The following is a 19,975-nucleotide window of genomic DNA, read 5'->3' on the forward strand; positions in this document are numbered from 1 at the left end:
GTTAATGTTGTTGTCCAGGGTGGAAGTGAGTGTGTAACAGGAACAGACTGTCTTGCTTTGATTACTTGTTCACCAATAAAGCTTTTCTTTTGACTTTATATCCTCTTTGCCTGTGTCTGTGAGGGCCTGCAGCCAGCCACAAGCCTCATTACCACATGCACCTTTGTTATAGCTAGGTGCCATCAGAACATAACTGACACAGACCTACAGCCAAATCACTTCTTAGAAACCACTACCTAAGCTCATTCTGAATTGTCTATACACCTGGTTTTGATCTTCCACACTGACTAGGGGACTGGCCAGGGCCTCAGTAGACTCACTGTCCTCTTGTGGATCACCTGGCTTACAGTGCAGTTCAATTATAGCCTAAGTTGTTGAGATGTGTTCTCTGACTACACTGGAGGGAGCTTCATTTGGTCATGGTCAAAGCTATTGCTTGACTCAGTGTCTATAGAACTCTATAGAGATATGCACAGGCACATTTTTGGTTTGTTTTTGTAAAATATTTTCCCCCGATATTTATAGATTTTTTTTGTGCTCATTTTACACATTCATGTTAATAAAAAATGTTTATATGTGTATGAGCATTTTATGTGTGCAGTTCAATTGTACACACATTAATCTATAGGTTCAGTGCCATATCAAAGGCTGTGTGAGCAGTGTGGCCACACAAGGCACACATGGAAGAGCGTAAAATCTGCTCCCAGCCTGCTGTCTCCTGTCATTGGCAGTGGGGGGGGGGGGGGGGGGGGGGGGGGCAGTGGGTCACAGTCACACAAAGCATAATTATAGCTTGTTATAGTCCAGTGTGTGCTAAATCGATTTAGCCCACGCAAAGGGGCCTTTTATTAAAGTGCAGTAAAATCAGAACTTAGTGCATCCTAACCTGGGACTTTCTCATGCACTAAACCCAGATTTTATGTGGCATTTTAAAAAGCATTTTTGTTTTGTTTCTTTTTTTTGCAGGTCATATGCTAATATTGCCATTATTGTGTGGTACCTGCAAAAAGGTAATGTGAAAACACTTATGGCCTCCTATTTAGGAAGCTGTCCTGCATTAACCCAGAGTTAGCCAGTTAACAGGTGGTATTCTTAATATGCTAGCTGGTTACTGCTTCCATGCCCATTCTCCACCCATGACACACCCCCTGGAAAATATTTTTAAAACATAAGTAATGCACGGGTTACCGCACACAAACAGGTAAAATATTGCAAAAAGCTTTAATGCATTTCATGGTAGCCTGTTTTTCCAGCACCTAGTGTGCATTAGAGCTTAATTACCTTTAGTAAAAGGGTCCCTATATTTTTTTTGAGGCATTCTAATGAACCAAAAGTACTAATAAATAAAAATCTCTATTAAATAAAGAAAAAAACCCCAGGAAACAGAAAAGGACTAACCTACCTGATGGCGCTTGCCTGTGCTGATTTCTGGTATTTGCACACATAGCAATGGCCAATTCACCCTCTCTCCTAGATTTTTCCTCCCCACCAGCATATTGCCATTTCCTCCTCTGTTTCTCTTCAGCCTCTGTTATCAACTTTGGATCTTCTACTTTCCTACAGAGAGAACCCTGGTTCTTTATATGTTCAGCAGTTTCGTTTACTCCTTTCTCCCTGTGTTGGCTCAGGATCATGACTTTTCCTCTGCTTTACAGTGCTGTCTGACCTGTCTCCCTAGCCTTCCTTGGTCTCTCTTTCAGTTCTTTTCCTCTTTTTTGAAGGCTGCCAGGTGGTCTTTCTCAAGGAAAGCTGGCAGGCAGCAGGATGTTTAAACTGTCACTATAACTTCTGGCGATCTATCTCTTATTCCCTCCCTCTAACCCATGAACATTCACTCCCTCCTTCCTTTGCCCATCCTCCCAGGTCTCCAGTTCCTCTCTACCAGCTCAGGTTTCTCCTGAATCAGAAAGGTTATCAATAGAAATGAAACAAAATTTATTACTCTCCTCTCACCAACCAACACCCATCCTGAAATGCTTTGATGTCCCCTTGCATACCCCCACCCTCCCACTCTGTCAGACTGTCAAAGTAATGCTTTGATGTTTCTCTTATATATACTATCTGCTAACACATTTGCTTATTTCCAATTTGACGGACAACCTTCGAAAGCTAATCAAGAAATGTATTAAGTTATGTCCAATAAAAAAGGTATCATCTTATTTTCTTTTCCATGTTTTATTTTGTTTGATTTCTATTGATAACCTTTAAGAGTGGACTAACACGGCTACCACACCTCTCTCCTGAATCAGAGAAGCTGCAGTGCTTTAGAACAGCAGTGTATAACTGGACACAGAACTGCAAACCAGCACATGTTTGAAATCACTGCAGCAGCTCTTTCCTTCTTCCTCTGGTCTGAATTTCCTGGGGCGCTTGTCAAAATGGGAGGCAGTGGGCTAAGGCTCCTCTGCTTTGGGAGAGAAATATGCAGGATCTGAGAGGAAAGAAGTAGAGACCCATAGGGGAAGAGGGACTGAGACTTGGGGAATGATGTGAGGTGGAGGCTGTTTTTTGTTGTCTGAATTGGTAGCACAATTCTCTTCAGCTCCTTGCTCCTTTACCCCTTTCTCTCTCTTTTTACCTGTTCTGTCCTCATCTTCTACCACAACCACAGTCAAAATCCTGTGGTATTGTGCTGGTGGCCATGAGGGAGAGCAGAAAGGTCTTCACTGAGATGTAGCTATGAGTAGAGCACATGGAGGAGACGCTCTACTGTTCCTTCCTCTCCACACCACTTTTTCCTTATCAGAGGGAGAGCACATGATGCTGTACCTTGCCTGTTGGAACGTGCCCTCCTTCTGAGGAAGAAAAGGTGGTTTGGGGAGGAAAGAGCAGTAGCACAGGACAGAAGCACTTTCTTTCGCATTTTCTCAGATTCCCTGAACATGTTGTCTCTGTATAGACTCCAGATCAAACCCAGAAAGTTCCCAGCAAGGTAAACTGTGTGCAGCCTGCCCCATGATCCTTCATACATTGAACACACTCCAACATGCACTGGAGATATACCTTTCACCATTAATTTATATTAGGTAGTGGACCATCTATAGCAAGTTGTTTAACTGGTTGATATAACCAATCACTGTTATGTTCATCAATCCATGTTTTATCATTTGTTGTTCAAATCCTATTATGTACATATACTTTTTTTGTTGTTGCCTTTTTTAACTTTTTACTTTTTTGTAAAAACTGGTTAATGTATCTTATTGGGGAGAGGTTGCCAACATACTTCAAGGCTCAATCCCCTAAACATCAAAAATAATGTATCAGTAAAGTTACAAGCTTGCTGTGAGTACAATTTAAAATAAACCAGTCGCATGGTCTTCATACCTTAAATTGAGCATACCACTTCCATGCATTTCACTGAGTTAAAATGTCCTCAGTGTTTTTTTTTCTTTTATACAGATGTCACGGGAATCTGATTCTTAAGTATTTGATTGGACTAGATTAACATTATCCACTCAAGCTCTCTATTCAAACCCTGTGGTTCTACTGATTTTAAAGTATATATCCAGAATTGTTCTTTAAATTTAACCATTCTTATGCACATGTAGGAATCAAGATGGCGTCAGTAATGGTTGTCGGATCCCGGCGCTCCTAAGACTCAACAGCAATCATGAGAGAGAATTTCTATCCCCGACTTTTAGATGGGGAAAAGAAAGGGAAAAACGCAGGCACCCCAACTCATCAAATGATGCTGGAAAGCTATGGAATCGGGACCCTTGGCGAGCAGGGCTTTACTTTGACGGACTTGCTCCATCTTGGTTCAGAGCGCAGCGATGAGGGCGCGACGTTGAGCCCTCCTTCTCTCACCGCTCCTCCACAACCCGGAAGTGTAGTTGAACCGACGGGACCACAACAGCTAGAAACGTTGTTTGTGGAAGGAGGACCCTCATGTACTTCCACTCCGGGGAAGGAGACAACAATTCAGGGACAAACGCTGGTCGGGCTCCCTGCTTCCCATGGATTCACTTCTGAGAACCGTGGAGGAATGAAAAGACTTATCCAGGTGACAATGACAATGTTATGGGGCGCAATCCAGGAGGTAAATAAAACTTTACTTCAAAAGAATACTTCTATAAAGGGCGAAATTGTGGAACTGAAGCAAACTAGTCAGAGTTTATCTATAAAAGTTCAGGAACAAAAGGAAAAAATGTTGAAGATGGAAACTGACCTTAAACAATTACAGGATTTAACTGTGACTTTGGTCAAAGAAAAAGAAACTCAGGAAAGAAAGATGGAGTATTTGGAAAATAACGGGAGGAAAAATAACCTGAGGGTATTGAATTTTCCTAAATCTCTATTAATTTCATCAATGGATATGCTTAGAAAATACTTTGGTGATATACTGGGGATCCCTGCAGAGGGGTATCCCCCTGTAACAAGGGCCCAATATATCTCTGGAGTAGTGAGATCTTCAGAAGAACAACCCCAGGCTACCTCAAATCTTAATTTGACAGAATTTCTTGAGAATTCTTTGGAAGTGATCACAGAAAGAACAACTTTAATAGTGACATTTGCTCTTGAACTTGATAGAAATAATATTTTCAGGCTATACTTTCGCCATTTAAATGGTTGTTTCTTGGGACAAAAAATTCAGATATTCCCCAACATGGCAAGGAGTACACAAAAGAGGAGAAAGGAATTCCTATTGTATAAATCCAGAGTAATTAATTTAGGTGCTACTTTTGTGTTAAAGTTTCCTTGCAAATGCCATAACTTTTGAATCAGTTAATTACATATTTTTTACTCCCTCGAAATTGTTAGAATTTATTGTATTGAAGGAAGGTGCTAAACCTGAGGATTTGCCTCCCTAATTGAGAACACTGTTACGTTGACTGTAAAAACCCTGCTTAGACCCAACCGTTTAATAACCTAGTGTATAGCTATGTTATTTGTTTTTTTTTTCTTTTTTTTTATATTGCCTAGTATCTTGATTCACCTAATTGTGGACAAATTTAAAAAGGTTTTCTTTCTATTTTATGTCAGAAATGGCTGTAAGTAGTTATTTTACTGCTGTTTGTATTTTCTGATATTTTCCCATTTATGTCTATGGATGTAAATGAAAAATTTATAAATAAAGAATTAAAAAGAAATTTAACCATCCTTCTTCATTCCCTCCCTCCCACCTGGACACCACTGAATCAATAATGAACCATTTAATATCCGAGATTAAATGATTATTTTCCCTCCAGTTTTGTACCAAGGGAGCTGCAATGATGTTGTTACTTATTTTCGGCTTGTGCTTCTTCAGGCGAATCTTTACTGATCAACTACTTCAGCCTACGTAAATTTTCTTGCAGTGGCACTCGATAATATATAATATACACTATGGAAGCTGTATGCTTAATTTAAGGTATGAGACCATGCGACTGAAGATATGAATCACTACTGATGGTCCACTACCTAATATAAATTAATGGTGAAAGATATATCTCCAGTGCATGTTTGAGTGTGTTTGATATAAAGTGGCACTGGTGTTAGCTTCATTTAGATCTTGACCAATTGTTGGCCTTCATAGGTTGAGCAATCACCCACCAGTTGAAGGTCACTGCTCTGGAAAAAAGAGAGAACTACATTGTTAATACATTAATGGATTCCCATTCCCACCATCCTAAGATCAAAGGCAGTCAATCCACATCTGATGTATCCCCTCAGGAATGGAGCATCGTCTTGAACAGTGGCATTGGATCACTGAGGCAGCACTTTGACGTAGTTGAAGGGGAAGAGTCCAACTTTTCCACGTAATCTGCCCATCCACCAACAAGAGTTAGAGCTATCTAGAACCTCAATGATGTCATCACAACGAAATCCCAGTTCATCCTGCTCCAAGGCTTCAAAGTCATACAGGGCCTGGACCAGTCTCATCCGCTGAAAACAAAGAGCAGAACAGAAATATATTTATAGATTTATATAGTGTTGTTAACCAAACCACATTTATAGATCTTAAGCACATAGTTTAATTCTTAACAAATTGAATTTATAAATAATACTGACAGACTACCTGCCTTAGAGAGAGGAAAGGGGGGAACTGGGATTTAGATAGGAATGCGATGATCTTTATGTCAATGCTCAGGTAGAGCATCATAAGAGTCCATACTCTCCACAATTCTTTGGAATGCTGTTATACATTATAGTTGTTCCTTGATGATTAGTTGATTTTGATTGTATTAAGCTGAAAATTCAATAAAAACATTGAAACTCAAACCACATTTTCAAACAGTGACCACAAGGCAGTCAGCATGAGGGGTATGCTAAGGTCAAAATTGCAAACTTCAAAAGATGGAGGAGTAAGGTCACGGCAGACTGCTATAACAGAGAAGGTAAGTGTGATGGAGTCTACGTATCTGGGATGAGGAAGAAGTCAACATCAGTGCTCTAAGCAAGAAGACAAACTGATGCCAATAAAGTAGAAATGGTAAAACAAGCAGTGGAGAAATAAATGGGTATCCCCAGGGCAAGAACTTAGAGCAAAGAAAAAACCCAAACTCCTTCCAGGACAGCCGCACCTTACAGGGCTTACCAGAGGAGCAGCAGAAAGGACCTAATGTTTCTGGTATTGGGTCTCCCATTAAGCAAAAAAAATCCTTCAGGCACTACTACGGTGCCATAAAGCTGACATTGTGTGCCTGCAGGAGACACAGCTTTCAGATCTTGAACATGAGAAACAAAGTTGGGTAGGACAACTGTTTTATGCCTCTTCCAGAAAGGGTACGGTTGGAATGGCTGAAAAAAATGCCCTTCCAGTTGCATCGCAGTTTAATTGACCCAGCAGGATGTTTTGTATGTATAAGGGGGAAAATACAGTAGAACACCGATTATCGGAACACTAACCATCCGAATTTCCAATTATCTGGCCCCATTATTCGCCAATACCTTCCCAGCCAATCTTCGCGGTCAACACAGAGAAAAGCCCTGCCCTTTCCTTTTCCGGATGTGGCAGAGGAAACAGCCTTGCTATCACTGCTTGGAAATGGAAAAAAGCAAAAAAAGGCACGCTTTGTCACTAAAAGAGAAAACTGATATTGTGAAGAAATTAAGAAAGAGAGTGTCAGGGCAGACGAATATGGTGTAAGAACATCAACAATATCTGACATAAAAAGACAAAGTAATACTATCATAAACTACATCTCAGTTTTTGAAAAAGATGAAGGGAGTTCCAGAAAAACCATGAAAAGGTCACCTATTGAAAAGGTACATAAAGATCTACATCTTTGATTCCTGCAAAACAGATCCTTGGGCCACTATTAGCTGAAAAGGCAATGTTTTTCAATAAGCAGCTTCAAGGGGATTCAGACTTCAAAGCCAGCACTGGATGGCTTCGAAATTTCAAGTACCGCCACGGAATAAGGCAAATTGAAGTCAATGGTGAGAAATTGTCTGCAAATTTAACAGCAGCTAATTTGTAGCATTTGTATCCCACATTTTCCCACCAATTTGCAGGCTCAATGTGGCTTACATTTGCCGTAATGGCGGTTGCCATTTCTGGGTAAACAGAATTACAAATGGTATTGCATTAAGGTGCATACATACATGGTAACATACATGGAACATATGTACATGGTAACATACATGGAATATAACATATATGGAATAAATCATGGTATATATGTATACCATGTGAATACATGGTGGAAAACAAACCAGCAGATCAGTATAATATTATTATACTGATCTGCTGGTTTGTTTTCCACGTTGGATTTTGCAGATCGTTTGCCTTGTTGTTTTCTGGCTACCATGTGCATACATACATGGTAAAGAAGAATACATTATGGTATTGCATGAAGGTTACTGAATAATACATTGGATTGTAGCATATTTTAGGTAATCGACTATATAGAGACCCTATTCGACATAAGGTTTAAAGTGGTAGTGCTTGATCATTAATAGCAGAGAGGTTAATCAGTCTTGTGATAAGATTTTGGTTTTTATAGTTATAGTGTTATTATTTAGAATTTAAGATGGATGTTTATGGTATGCCTTCTTGAAAAGATCTGTTTTCAGTAGCCTTCGGAAGATGGTTAGGTCTTGCGTTGTTTTTATGGCCTTCGGTAGTGCATTCCCTAGCTGCGTGCAGATGTATGAGAAACTGGTCGCGTATGTGGATTTATATTTTAGCCCTTTACAGTTAGGATAGTGGAGATTGAGGAATGTGCGTGATGATCTTTTTGCGTTCCTAATAGGCAAGTCTGTAAGGTTTAACATATAGGTTGGGGCTTCCCCGTAAACGATTTTGTGGACCAGGGTGCAACCTTTGAACGCAATTCGTTCTTTTAATGGGAGCCAGTGTAGTTTTTCTCTTAGGGGTTTGGCGCTTTCGTATTTCACTTTCCCAAATATGAGTCTGGCTGCTGTGTTTTGAGTGGTTTGAAGCTTCTTAATGATTTGTTCTTTGCATCTGGCATAGATGGCGTTGCAGTAGTCTAGATGGTTTGATTGTATTAGGCTGCGAAATACTTCCCTTGGGAAGAAAGGTTTGATTCTTTTAAGTTTCCACATTGAGTAGAACATTTTCTTAGCTGTATTTTTAGCATGATCTTCGAGTGTGAGATTTCAGTCAATTGTGACTCCCAGAATTTTCAGGCTGTCTGAGACCAGGAGGGTGTAGTCTGGGGTGATTATGGTATTAGTTTTGTTTGTGTTGTATTGTGAGGGCAGGATGAGACATTGTGTTTTTTCTGCGTTTAGCTTTAGTTGGAATGCGTCCGCCCATGAGTTCATTATTTGGAGGCTGTGTGTGATTTCATTTGAGATTTCGGTTATGTCTTGTTTAAACGGGATGTACGTATATCATGACATCGTCTGCATAGATGTATGGGTTGAGTCCTTGGTTGGATAGGGATTTGGCTAAAGGTGTCATCATCAAGTTAAAAAGGGTTGGTGAGAGCGGTGATCCTTGTGGTAATCCGCATTCAGGTTTCCATGGTGTTGATGTTTTTGAGTTTGAAATCACTTGATAAGTTCTTGCTGTTAAGAAGCCTTTAAACCATCAGCCACCTATGTGCAGCGGCGACCCTCATCTCCCCCTGCCCCCCCTGCAGACACCCATGCCAGCGACCCTGCTTCGCCCTGCCCCCCCAGCAGACACCCATGTCTAGCGACCCTGCTCTCTCACCTGCCCCTCCTTCATCCACTGCGGTTGTTTTTTAGGAAATGTTCGTGGCAGGCAGGAAAGATCCACGTTCCTGCCTGGCTGTGGCTGTCGCTGGCGTTCCGTGATGCCAGTTGCCTGTTGAAAATGGCCGCCGAGGGGCAGGGGGAGATTGCGATTCGTCGACTGTCAGTGCTCCGCCCTTGACAACATCATGTTGTGACGCGAGGGCGGGGCAGACATTCATGGGGAAACCGGATATCTAGACCGCTTCAAACTTCCGGCTTGAGGCTTCATTAGAACGTTGGAGGTGCCTTTTATATATAGAGATACATACAGCTTTTCTTGTATTTTTATAAACTGCTTATTGTATTGATGATGCACTCCAAATAGGATACAAAGCAAAAACAATAATGGAATGATAATATAATTAAGAAAAATTAAACATTTAAAGGAGTAAGTACCACATGAAAACCAAACAGCATTACAATGCCTAGACATCCTCACATCCCCCAACATCCATTCACTTCAGATCAGCCCGCTTATCCCCCCATGCACCCCAATATCTAAATATCACAGAATTAGCCAGGTAAAGACCAACATACTCGTGCTGTTCCCATGTGATCCACTCCATTTTCAGTTTATGATAAGAAAAAACAAATTGGTTGGAAGAGGCTAAGTGTTGTTTTCATGTATTTTATATTTTTCTATTTCATGTTTCAAAGTGATCAGCCCACAGGCAGAATGATAAAATGGGTGGAATACAAATCAAAATGAATAAACAAATAATATAACACATAGAGATCAATATTTAGCAGCACCTAATCCAGTTGAAGATAACCTTATTTGACAGCTTGACCCCTAGAGGAACTACTGCTACAGGGAATTTGGCACCATTTTGAACCCTGGTACCAATGGGGCAGGAGCAAGCAGGGATTGCTCCTGCCCCACTACTAGCCACCTTGGAGACCCCCAGTAGATGATGGGGAATTGTATGGAGAGGACATCTGAAGAAAGAAGGTCAGAGGTGAGGGAATCTTGGGTGATAGGGTCATTGAGGTCAGGAATTTGGGGAGATTGATTTTCTTTAATAAGTTCCCTGGGAAGGAAATAATTTAACACAAGTTGAGATGAAACAATTGAGCATAAACAGCCAATTCTATATCCTCGGTACTAACATTTACACACACAGGTTTGAGTTGGCATCATCTTTCCTTCCTGGAAGCAGGGGTGTAGCCAGACTTTGAGGTGGGAGGGGGCCAGTGCCCAAGATGGGGGGTACATTTTGGTCGCTGCCCCCCCTCCACCGCCTCGCTGCCCACTGCCGCTGCTGTAACATCTTGACTAGCAGGGTCTCCAACCCCCGCCAGCTGAAGCACCACCGCTGCAAATACCTTGGCTGGTGGGGGTCCCCTACCCCTCCTATCTGAAGACTTTGTCCAACGCTGGTCTCTGGCGCTGCCACATTGCCTGCCCTGCTCTCTCTTCCCCTCACATCCCGCATGCTTCTTTTAGTGAAACTCAATTTCACTAAAAGGAGTGTGCCAGATGTGAGGGGAAGAGAGAGCCGCTGCCGCTGTAGACAGTGCCGCCGCCGTAGACCAGCGCTGGATGAAGTGGTCCAGAGCAAATTTGGGGGGCCCAGGCCCTTGTGGCCCCACCTAGCTACGCCACTGCCTGGAAGTGTCATCAGTCTACCATAACGTGTGACCTAATGCTTCCAGGGACTCAGAATGTTCTTCTTGTTACTGTAATGAAGGCATATTGTGGCTATACACTGTTAGCTCCTCTCCAGTGCTGCCCTGTATAATGACTCTCCCAAACATACAGTGAAAGAGATTGGCCTGTGGTTTCACATTACAGCAACACAAAGGCTCTGTTGCATCCTACACCCTTCATCATTTAACAGCCTTTACTCCCCCTTTGTTTTCTCTCATAGAACCTGCTCTCAACTGGCCTTACCCTTTCTACACAGACTGTAATATGTAAATGAAGCAACTAACTCTCCAGGCTTCTGGGTCCCAGGATTGACTCCTATCCAACAAAATCTAAGAGTATCTTCCATACCACAGAATAATCCAGATGCCTGTTCCTATCATAATAGGCAATCTTTTTCAGATACAATAGAATCAAGCCTCTAGCGCAGTGGTTCTCAACCTTTTTTCAGTTGGGACACACCTGACAGACGATGCTAACATATTTAACACAGGACATACATGACCCTCACAGATATTTGGTCTGACACATTATAGCAATTTTTTTTAGTTAAAAACGTAAGCATGATCTGTATCCACAAAACCTGTATCCCTCCTATCTCATGTCATCTGATTAATAGCAACATAAATCTCTTCACATTGTTAAATACAAAATCTGAAAAAGGTCCTAACTCAACATACATTTAGCAAACCTATCGTAAAAAAGTAGCACTAATTCCTATGATTTAAACAACTTGAACCCCAGCTTTGAATAGGCAACACTACAGATATTACATAGCCCTAGAACACCCATGTATTTACCACTGTAAAACAGAATACCACACCTCGGTCGAAGGCAAAACACAGACAGACCCTCACAAAATACAGAACAAGGGGTCACAAATGAGGAATAGAAAAATGAAGACAAAAACTAAACAGGAGACCTCAGTGAGACAAACTGGGCTTGCACCACAACATGGGAGAAATAATAACAGAAATATTTTTGTATTTTGTTCTGTAAAAAGGAAATGCATCTGTGATACATATTTCCCAAAGCTAACATACAGTGGAGCACCGATAGTACGCGGTAGATGGGAGGCAAAGACCTTGGAACCTCTTACTATTGGTGCACATATAAGCGAATCTGCCTCTGGAGTTGTCTTACAAAAATCACCAAAAAAAGCACTCGCATAACTCTGGAGGCAGGGGGGAGGCCACTGAAAAATCTTATTGTGTGTATGCTTTTTTGGCGACTTTTGTAAGACAACTCTGGAGGTAGGCAGGAAGCCTCTGATAAAAAAATCCCAAAACAAAACAAAAACTAGGCATCAATGACTATCGTACTGCATTGTACCACATACAAACAATTCCTGTGTACAAACCTGTCGCCATTAGGAAGCATGTTGCTGTTGTGCATAATCCAGACCAGCGCAATAATGGTGCGCATACAAGCGGTGTTTCACTCTATTCCACTTAAATTCAAATAAAGCACTTTTTTCTACCTTTGCTGTCTAGTCATTTTATTTTTCTGAGCATGGAGGTCCCAGCTTCTCTTTTCTGTCTTATCTGTTCCAGTGTGTGCTGTCCATTTGTCCTTTCTCCAATTTCCACCTGTCTTCTTCTATTGCCTCACTTCCCCTCCACCTTTATGGTCCAGCATTTTCCTTTCCCTTCTCCTTTCCTCTCTATCCCTATTATCCAACATCACCCTGTCTTTCCTAAATTCCTATGGTCCAGCAATCCCTATTATCCAACATCACCCTATCTTTCCTAAATTCCTATGGTCCAGCAGCTTTGTGTCCCCTCTCCCCTCCCCCCTTATAGTCCAGCAGCTCTGTGTCACCTCTCCTACCCACCGCCACCCCTATAGTCCAAGATCCCTTTCTCCTATACCTTATGCAGCCCTCTCCCCTCCAACCCATGATCCAGCAGTTCTGTGTCTCCCCATTCCCACCCCTCCCAAAAACGTACAGCTTCAGCTGTTAGGGAGACGACTGACCTTCCCGCCTATGCGGAAACAGGAAGTTGCATCAGACAGAAGGCTCAGATGTCAGAATGAGCAGTGTATTGTGAATGTTCGCTGCCGGCAACCTTTAAAATGGAAGATAGCTTTGCAAAGGTATGGGGAATGGGGTGGTGAGAGAGAGGGAGGGATGCCATCAGGTATTAGAGAAATAGCAAAAGGGAAAGAAGACCAACCACGGGGGGGGGGGGGGTGTCATCATGGGTGATGACATCATTTCCCGAGCCCAAAGAAGTGCCAGATTAAGAACTACGATTAAGGCTTGCATAAGCAATCTCACTGTGCTCACTATTAATACTGCCTTTAGGGAACTGGAATATCAGTTTTCGGTTCAAGCCTATATATCCTCTTGGCAAGGTACAGAGAAGGGCAATTAAAATGATAAAGGGGAATGAGACAATTTCCCTATGAGGAAAGGCTAAAGCAGCTAGGGCTCTTCAGCTTGGAGAAGAGAAGACTGAGGGGAGATATAATAGAGGTCTATAAAATACTGAGTGGAGTGCAATGGGTAGAGGTAAATTGCTGGTTTACTGTTTCCAAAAAATACTAGGACTAGGGGGCATGCAATGAAACTACTAAATAGTAAATTTAAAACAAACTAGAGAAAATATTTCTTCACTCAATGTGTAATTAAACTCTGGAATTCATTGCCAGAGAATGTGGGCAGTTAGCTTAGCAGGGTTTAAAAAAAGGTTTGGCTAATTTCCTTTAAAAAAAGGCCCATAAGCCATTATTAAGATAGAGCTAGGAAAATCCACTGCTTATTTCTAGGATAAGCAGTATAAAATCTGTTTTATTGTTCTGGGATCTTGTCATTTACTTCTGACCTGGATTGGCCACCAATGGAAACAGGATGCTGGGCATGATGAACCTTTGGTCTGTTCCAGTATGGCAATGCTTATGTTTTTATATAATAAACTATTTAACTGGTCAGGAGCCATTTCTGGCTGGTTAAATCCCTTTGAATATGAACCCCTAAAACCCAGATGATCAAAAGCCACGCGCTGTTCCAAACAGTGCTCTAAAAATAGCACTGGAACAGCGTGGGGCGTTATTAAACCTATGATCAGAGACAATGACATGCAAATTTAAGCACGCAATTATCTCTGATTATGGGGTAGAAGTGCAGGAGAATTGTGCCTGACCATGCGCTCAGCACAATCCTCCCGCACTGTTTGACAGGTCTGGGCTGTCAAAAGCCCAGACCTCTCAAACACAGGGGCTGCAGGTCCATGGGACCACCAGACCCCAACTACCCCTGTCCCGAGCAAGGTAAAACGGGGGCTCGAAGTCCAGTGGACCTCCGGTCCCCCTGATGACCCCCTCTCCAGGTTCAAGGAGGGCTGGAGATCCGATGGGTCTCCAGTCCCCCTAACTCCCCTCAGCATTTCTAAAAGGTTCCTGGTGGCCCACTGGGTGACCGACCCCCCCCTCCAGCAACAGGGGGACTGGAGGTCCGCCGCACCTCCGGTCCCCCCGATAGAGTTCAGGGAGGGCTAGAGATCCGGAGGGTCTCCAGCCCCCCCCCCCCAACAACCTAGAATTAACAAGGGGTCCCTAGTGGTTCAGTGTCAATCCTCCTACCCCCATCACCCCCTACTCAGAAGTGTAGCCAGGTTGACGGCGCGGGGGGAGCGAAAGCAGCGCGAGAGCGGACTTCCGCAGGCGCCAGCGCACATTTTCAATGCAACACGTTGGGAAAAAATAGGCTCCAGCAGAACTTCGTTTGGGCGAGCAGCCGCTCCCCTGGCGCCACCTAGCTACACCACTGCCCCTACCTTGAGTTGGAGGAGGGAGGTAGCCTGCCTCCCTCCTCTTCCTTCGACGCCGCCTGCAAAATGGCAGCGCCCAGCCCTGCCCTGCCTAGTGTATCCTGGAATGCGCTGGGCAGGGCTTCACACCATATAAACGTGTAAGCGCTGGCTTTGCCTTTGCCCCACCCCAATGCCTGCCCTGCTTTCTGTGGATAAAAGTGGGGCATTTACCAAGTTAAACTTAGTCCAATTGTATATGCATAAGGGCCTAATTATGTGTTTGCTATCCAGTAAACATATAACTTGCATTGAAAATTGGGACCTTTGTATATATCAGCTGGTCACTTGTCTGAATAACAAGAGAGATTTTAAAGATGAGGGCTTTATTCACAGAGCCCCTTCTCCACTTTTCAAAATCTTTACACAGCTACTAAATTCCCCCTATAACTACAGATATATCAATGCACAGCCCAGGGGCGTAGCTACGGGTGGGCCTGGCTGGGCCCAGGCCCACCCAATTTCAGCCCAGGCCCGCCCAGCGCCAGCCCCAGCCCCAGCTCCCATTGCCAGCCACTGCTGCTTTTCCTGTTGAGCAGCAGGGCTGGCGCTACAAAAAGAAGAAGCGCTAACGCTAAGGACGAAAAATGTTTTAAAAAAAAAGCGCGGCACCGGCAGGCACTGTCTAGGCAGCCTTGAGGCATTGGCTGCTGGCTCGCAGGCTCCTCCCGTCTCCTACGTCACTGCCCCTGGAGCGACACAGGGGCAGTAACGTAAGAGATGGGAGGAGCCTGCAGAGCTAGCAGCCAATGCCTCAAGGCTGCCTAGACAGTGCCTGCCGGTGCCGCGCTTTTTTTTTTTAAACATTTTTCGTCCTTAGCGTTAGCGCTCTGCTCAGACAGCTGAGCGCTTCTTCTTTTTGTAGCGCCGGCCCTGCTGCTCAACAGGAAAAGCAGCAGTGGCCGGCAATGGGAGCTGGGGCTGGGGCTGGCGCTGGCATGCAGGGCGGGCCTCGAGGAAAAGAGAAAAGAGGGAAAACAGATGGAAGGATGGCAGAGAAAGAGAGAAAACATGGAAGGATGGGGAGAAAAAGAGGGAAAACAGATGGAAAGATGGCAGAGAAAGGGAAAACAGTTGGAAGGATGGCAGAGAAAGGGAAAACAGATGGAAGGATGGCAGAGAATGAGGGAAAACATGGAAGGATGGGGAGAAAGAGGGAAAACAAGGAAGGATGGGGAGAAAGAGGGAAAACAGATGGAAGGATGGCAGAGAGGGAAAACAGATGGAAGGATGGCAGAGAATGAGGGAAAACATGGAAGGATGGGGAGAAAGAGGGAAAACAGATGGAAGGATGGGGAGAAAAGAGGGAAAACAGATGGAAGGATGGCAGAGAAAGAGGGAAACAGATGGAAGGATGGGGAGAGAAAGAGGGGAGATGGATGAAAGGATGCAGAGAGAAAGGGGAGAGACTGGAAGGATGTGGAGAGAGAAGGGTCACTGAACAGAAAGGGTAGAGAGATACAGAGACACTGGTTAGAAAGAGGGAGAGAGAGACATTAGATGGAAGGATCAGGAGAGAGGGTAGATGGATGGAAGGATGGGGAGAGAAAGAGGGAGATGCTGGATGGAAGGATGCAGAAAGAAAGAGGGGAGACTACTGGAAGGATGGGGAGAGAGGGGGAGACTGGAAGGATGAGGAGAGGAGAGCTGCTGGATGGAAAAGGGGAGTAGTGAAAGACTGGAGAATAAGAGGAAGGGGCATGGGGAGAACAAGGGTGAGAAAAAGATGAAAAGCCATAAGTAGATGAAGGAAATTAAAGAATGGATAGTAAGAATGAATTAAATCAGGACAGAGAGAGAGAGAGAGAGAGGCAGAAAAATATTGAAGAAAGCAAAGAAAAAGGAGAGAAAAATGACAAATGGCCAGGAAACCCTGGCAGAAGTGTTAAGCGAAAATGAAGGAAAGCAGAATCTAGAGACTGGGAGCAACACAATGAGAAAAGTAAATGGCCATACAACAAAGGTAAAGAAAATTGTTTTATTTTTAATTTAGGATAAAGTAATATGGTACCTGTGTTAATGAAGTTTCAGAGACCAATACTTCCTTCCTTAGGTCAGGCGAGGATACCGTAACAGCATTATACTGACCTGAGGCAGGAGGTTTTGGCCTCTGCAAGCTCACTGAAAAGGGTGTTAGGCTATTAAGTAAATTTTCTGAAATCTGATGCACTGAAAAGCAGCACTTTACCCTGTGTGACAAATGCATCTGATTAGCGTGACTAAATTTTGCTGGGGGAGGGGGGTAGAGAGAAAATTTTGTGCCCACCCTCTTTGGGTTCAGGCCCATCCAAAATTGGCAGTCTGGCTACGGCACTGGCACAGACTTCTCAGCACCAATTCATTTGTTATGCCTGCAAGCATTTTCCACTGTCAACTAGGCATCCTACTCTAAGAACCCCTGCCTCTATTTACTAGGGGAATGCAGTCTTTGTAAAAATATCTCTATCATCTAGAGTTGAAAGATGTACAGATGTGATCATCCATTTCTATTAAGCTTCTGCCATGCATCTTTAGCATGGAATAGATGAGAATATGAATACAAGCTTTTTTTAAAAGTTGATATTCTGACATAACTTAGGTATCTGCACTGGCAGAGTGACCTTGACAGAGCCTTACTTGTGAACTAACAGAGCGAGGCAGTCAGTGGAAAGTTACCTTCTGTCTCTGCTGTGGCAGCGGTGATTCTGTAGATCTTCTGCAAGAGGATGCACTACTACCCTCGTAGCTGACGCCAGAGGCCTCTCCCTTCTCCAGACTTCTGCTTCGGCTGTCCTGTAAACCAGAGGCACAGAAGGACCCATTCATGTACTCAGCAAATGTGTATAAGGGGTGTCATCAGATAGAAATAGGCAGTCAGAAAATGTTCATTTTGTATCATTTCCCATGTCATTTTCAGGAACTGTTGTTTTATTTGTTGTGTCAGTTTCTGATAATAATGTGCTTAGTTGGAAATAGTGTGCACTATGTGGAAAGAGTAGAACGTAAAGCAGACCAGGAGTCCAAGAAACCCATTCTTTATTGAAAAAGACCCAATATGGCCAAGTTTTGCCAAAATGGCTGCATCAGGGGTTGACAAAGCACTAACTAATGGATTTTATTGTGGGAGAGAGAGGAGAAGCTGTTGATCTGTTTAAAACTGCCTTCATGATTTTTTAGGGCTGCTGATTACAGTCTTGGATAAACATTCAACAGCCAGGGGAAGCATAGTTCTAACTACTAGTTAGTGTTTTGTCAATCCCTGATGCATCCATTTTGGCGAAACGTTGACACGTCGGGTCTTTTTCAATGAAGAATGGGGTTTCTTGGACTCCTGGTCTGCTTTCAGTTCGCTGCAGACCTGTACGGCCTCTATTTTGGTACTGTGCTCTACGTGGAAAGAGGGCACACTGTTTCAGAAAGAGGGTGCCTTTTTTTCCAGTTAGGGTGGATGGCATCTGTGCACTAGCTTGTGTATGTGCAATGGTTTGCATACGCATGGTGGTTCCACTATCAGGAAAGAGTGTGTACTATTTCTGAAATAGTGCGCCCTCTTCTCAAGTAGGGGTTCTTTTACAAAATTCCGCACAGCCCATTGTGTACCCATGGACTACATAGCACTTAACACACCCTAATTCGTTAGCACACTAAATCTGTTAGTGCACCTTAGTCCCCAACCTCCTATTCTCATTCCCTGCCCCTTCGCCTTCCCCACCAAAAATATCCTGGGGCCCAAGAGGAAGCCACCATTTTCCTGCAGCACCCCCCTCCCCCTCCAAAATTTTGTGTAGCTTTAAAGTTCAAAAGCAGGAGTGATATCCACTTACTTCAGCCTCTGTGCCACCATTTTGGAAAATGGCAGCACATGACCACTCATGGTGCTTCCCAAGGTTCAGCCTTCATTCTTAACCCAGATTAACCTGTCTCTCTGCCTCCTTCTTCCTCCACTGGTTCTCCAGCCCAGCTAGTTTTTCCCCTCCTTTCCTCTCCCTTGCCCTGTCCTATCCCTCCCCTCACCCTCAGGTACATCTGGTTCCCCTTATCAGTTTCTCTGTTCCCCCTGTCTCCCTCCCTCCAACAGGCCAGCCCTTTTTTCTCCATCTCCCCTGACCTAGCTTCTTTCCTCTGCATCTTAAACCTCACTCAGCTCTGTCCTCCCCTTTTCCTTCACCCAGTTCAGCTCAGTTAAATATAATTGAATCAAACTACCAGCAGTCTTGTGATAGTTTTCCAGTGTCAGATGACTTCACCTAACATTGGAAAAGCTGCCGGCACCATAGCACAAAAGCCTTACAGGAAAGCTGCTGGTGATGGGATGGTCATTTTAACACCCTATCTGTGACAGCAATGAACATGGCTAGAGCCAGTCAGCCAGATGTAACCACTGGGGGAAAATGGCAGCCTGAAGGGGTTGAGAGAAGCGGTATCTAGTGGCACCCCTTCTCTCCATCCAACCCGACCACCCTGGGCCCTGACGGGCTTTCTCCAATAAAAAAAACCTGGTAGTCTAATGGCCCCACCCCCGGGTATTGGCCTCCTTCCCCTCCCCAAACTGGTGGCCCCCTAGTCACAAATACCCTAGTGGTCCAGTGTCTCCCCCAGCTAGGTCAAGCCAGGCGCAACCCCCAATAACTTTGGCTTGGTGATCTAGAGGTAACCTAGCCTACCCCTCCCTTATATGGTAGTTAGGCTCTGCCCAGTGAATCCCAGGATGCACTGCATGGTGTGGGCACTGCCATTTTGAAGATTGTGGCCCGGAGAAGCAGGAGTGAGTTGGCATCGTTCCTGCTTCTGATGAAAGATATGGCGGTCTAGGAGGAAAAACAAGGTTACCACTAGATCACCAGGCCAAAGTTACTGGGGGGGGGGGGGCCTGGCCTGGCTTGGGGGAGGATGGGTGCTGGACCACCAGGCTATTGATGACGGGGGAGTGGCAAAGAAGGGGGTCGGGGAGTCACTAGACCACCAGACCACAGGATTTGAGGATTGAGGACAGGGCCATTAGGCACCAGACTTTTTTTTTATTGGGGGAAGGAGCAGTCTCTCGGCGGCCCTGTTAAAGGGTAAAAATGGGGTGTAATGGCAGAGCCTACAGGAGACCCAGGACTGGAATAGCAGCAGGTGAGGTTTTGAGTTGCATTAGCAGAGCTATATGTAGGGCCAATTATTGGAACAGGAGGGGGATACCACAACTCAGGACTGAGGGTACTGACAGAACTGGGTGTGTGGGGTCTCAGTACTAGAATAGCAGGGGGTACTGCAGGTCAGGATTGAGGTGCATTAGCAGAGCTGTGTGTGGGTTTTCAGTAATGAAATAACAGAGGGTATTGCAGATTGAGGTGCACTGGCAGAGCAGTGTGTGGGGGTCACAGTACTGGAATAGCAG

General features: G+C 44.1%; 1 protein-coding gene across 1 annotated transcript in view; it reads right to left on the reverse strand.

The window, feature by feature from the left end:
* Positions 1-5,239: 5,239 nt before the first annotated feature.
* The window catches only part of LOC115460233 (GRB2-related adaptor protein 2-like), a 161,800-nt gene continuing 147,064 nt past the window's right edge, over positions 5,240-19,975 (reverse strand). Inside the window, exons 7-8 of the mRNA XM_030190048.1 lie at positions 17,269-17,385; positions 5,240-5,865 (exon numbers count right to left, since the gene is read on the reverse strand). Of these exons, the coding sequence (XP_030045908.1) occupies positions 5,686-5,865; positions 17,269-17,385 (297 nt within the window). The 3' untranslated portion in view covers positions 5,240-5,685. The remainder of the gene's footprint in view (positions 5,866-17,268; positions 17,386-19,975) is intronic.

Source organism: Microcaecilia unicolor, chromosome 1 (assembly GCF_901765095.1).
Source record: "Microcaecilia unicolor chromosome 1, aMicUni1.1, whole genome shotgun sequence".
NCBI classification, from domain to species: Eukaryota; Metazoa; Chordata; class Amphibia; order Gymnophiona; family Siphonopidae; genus Microcaecilia; species Microcaecilia unicolor.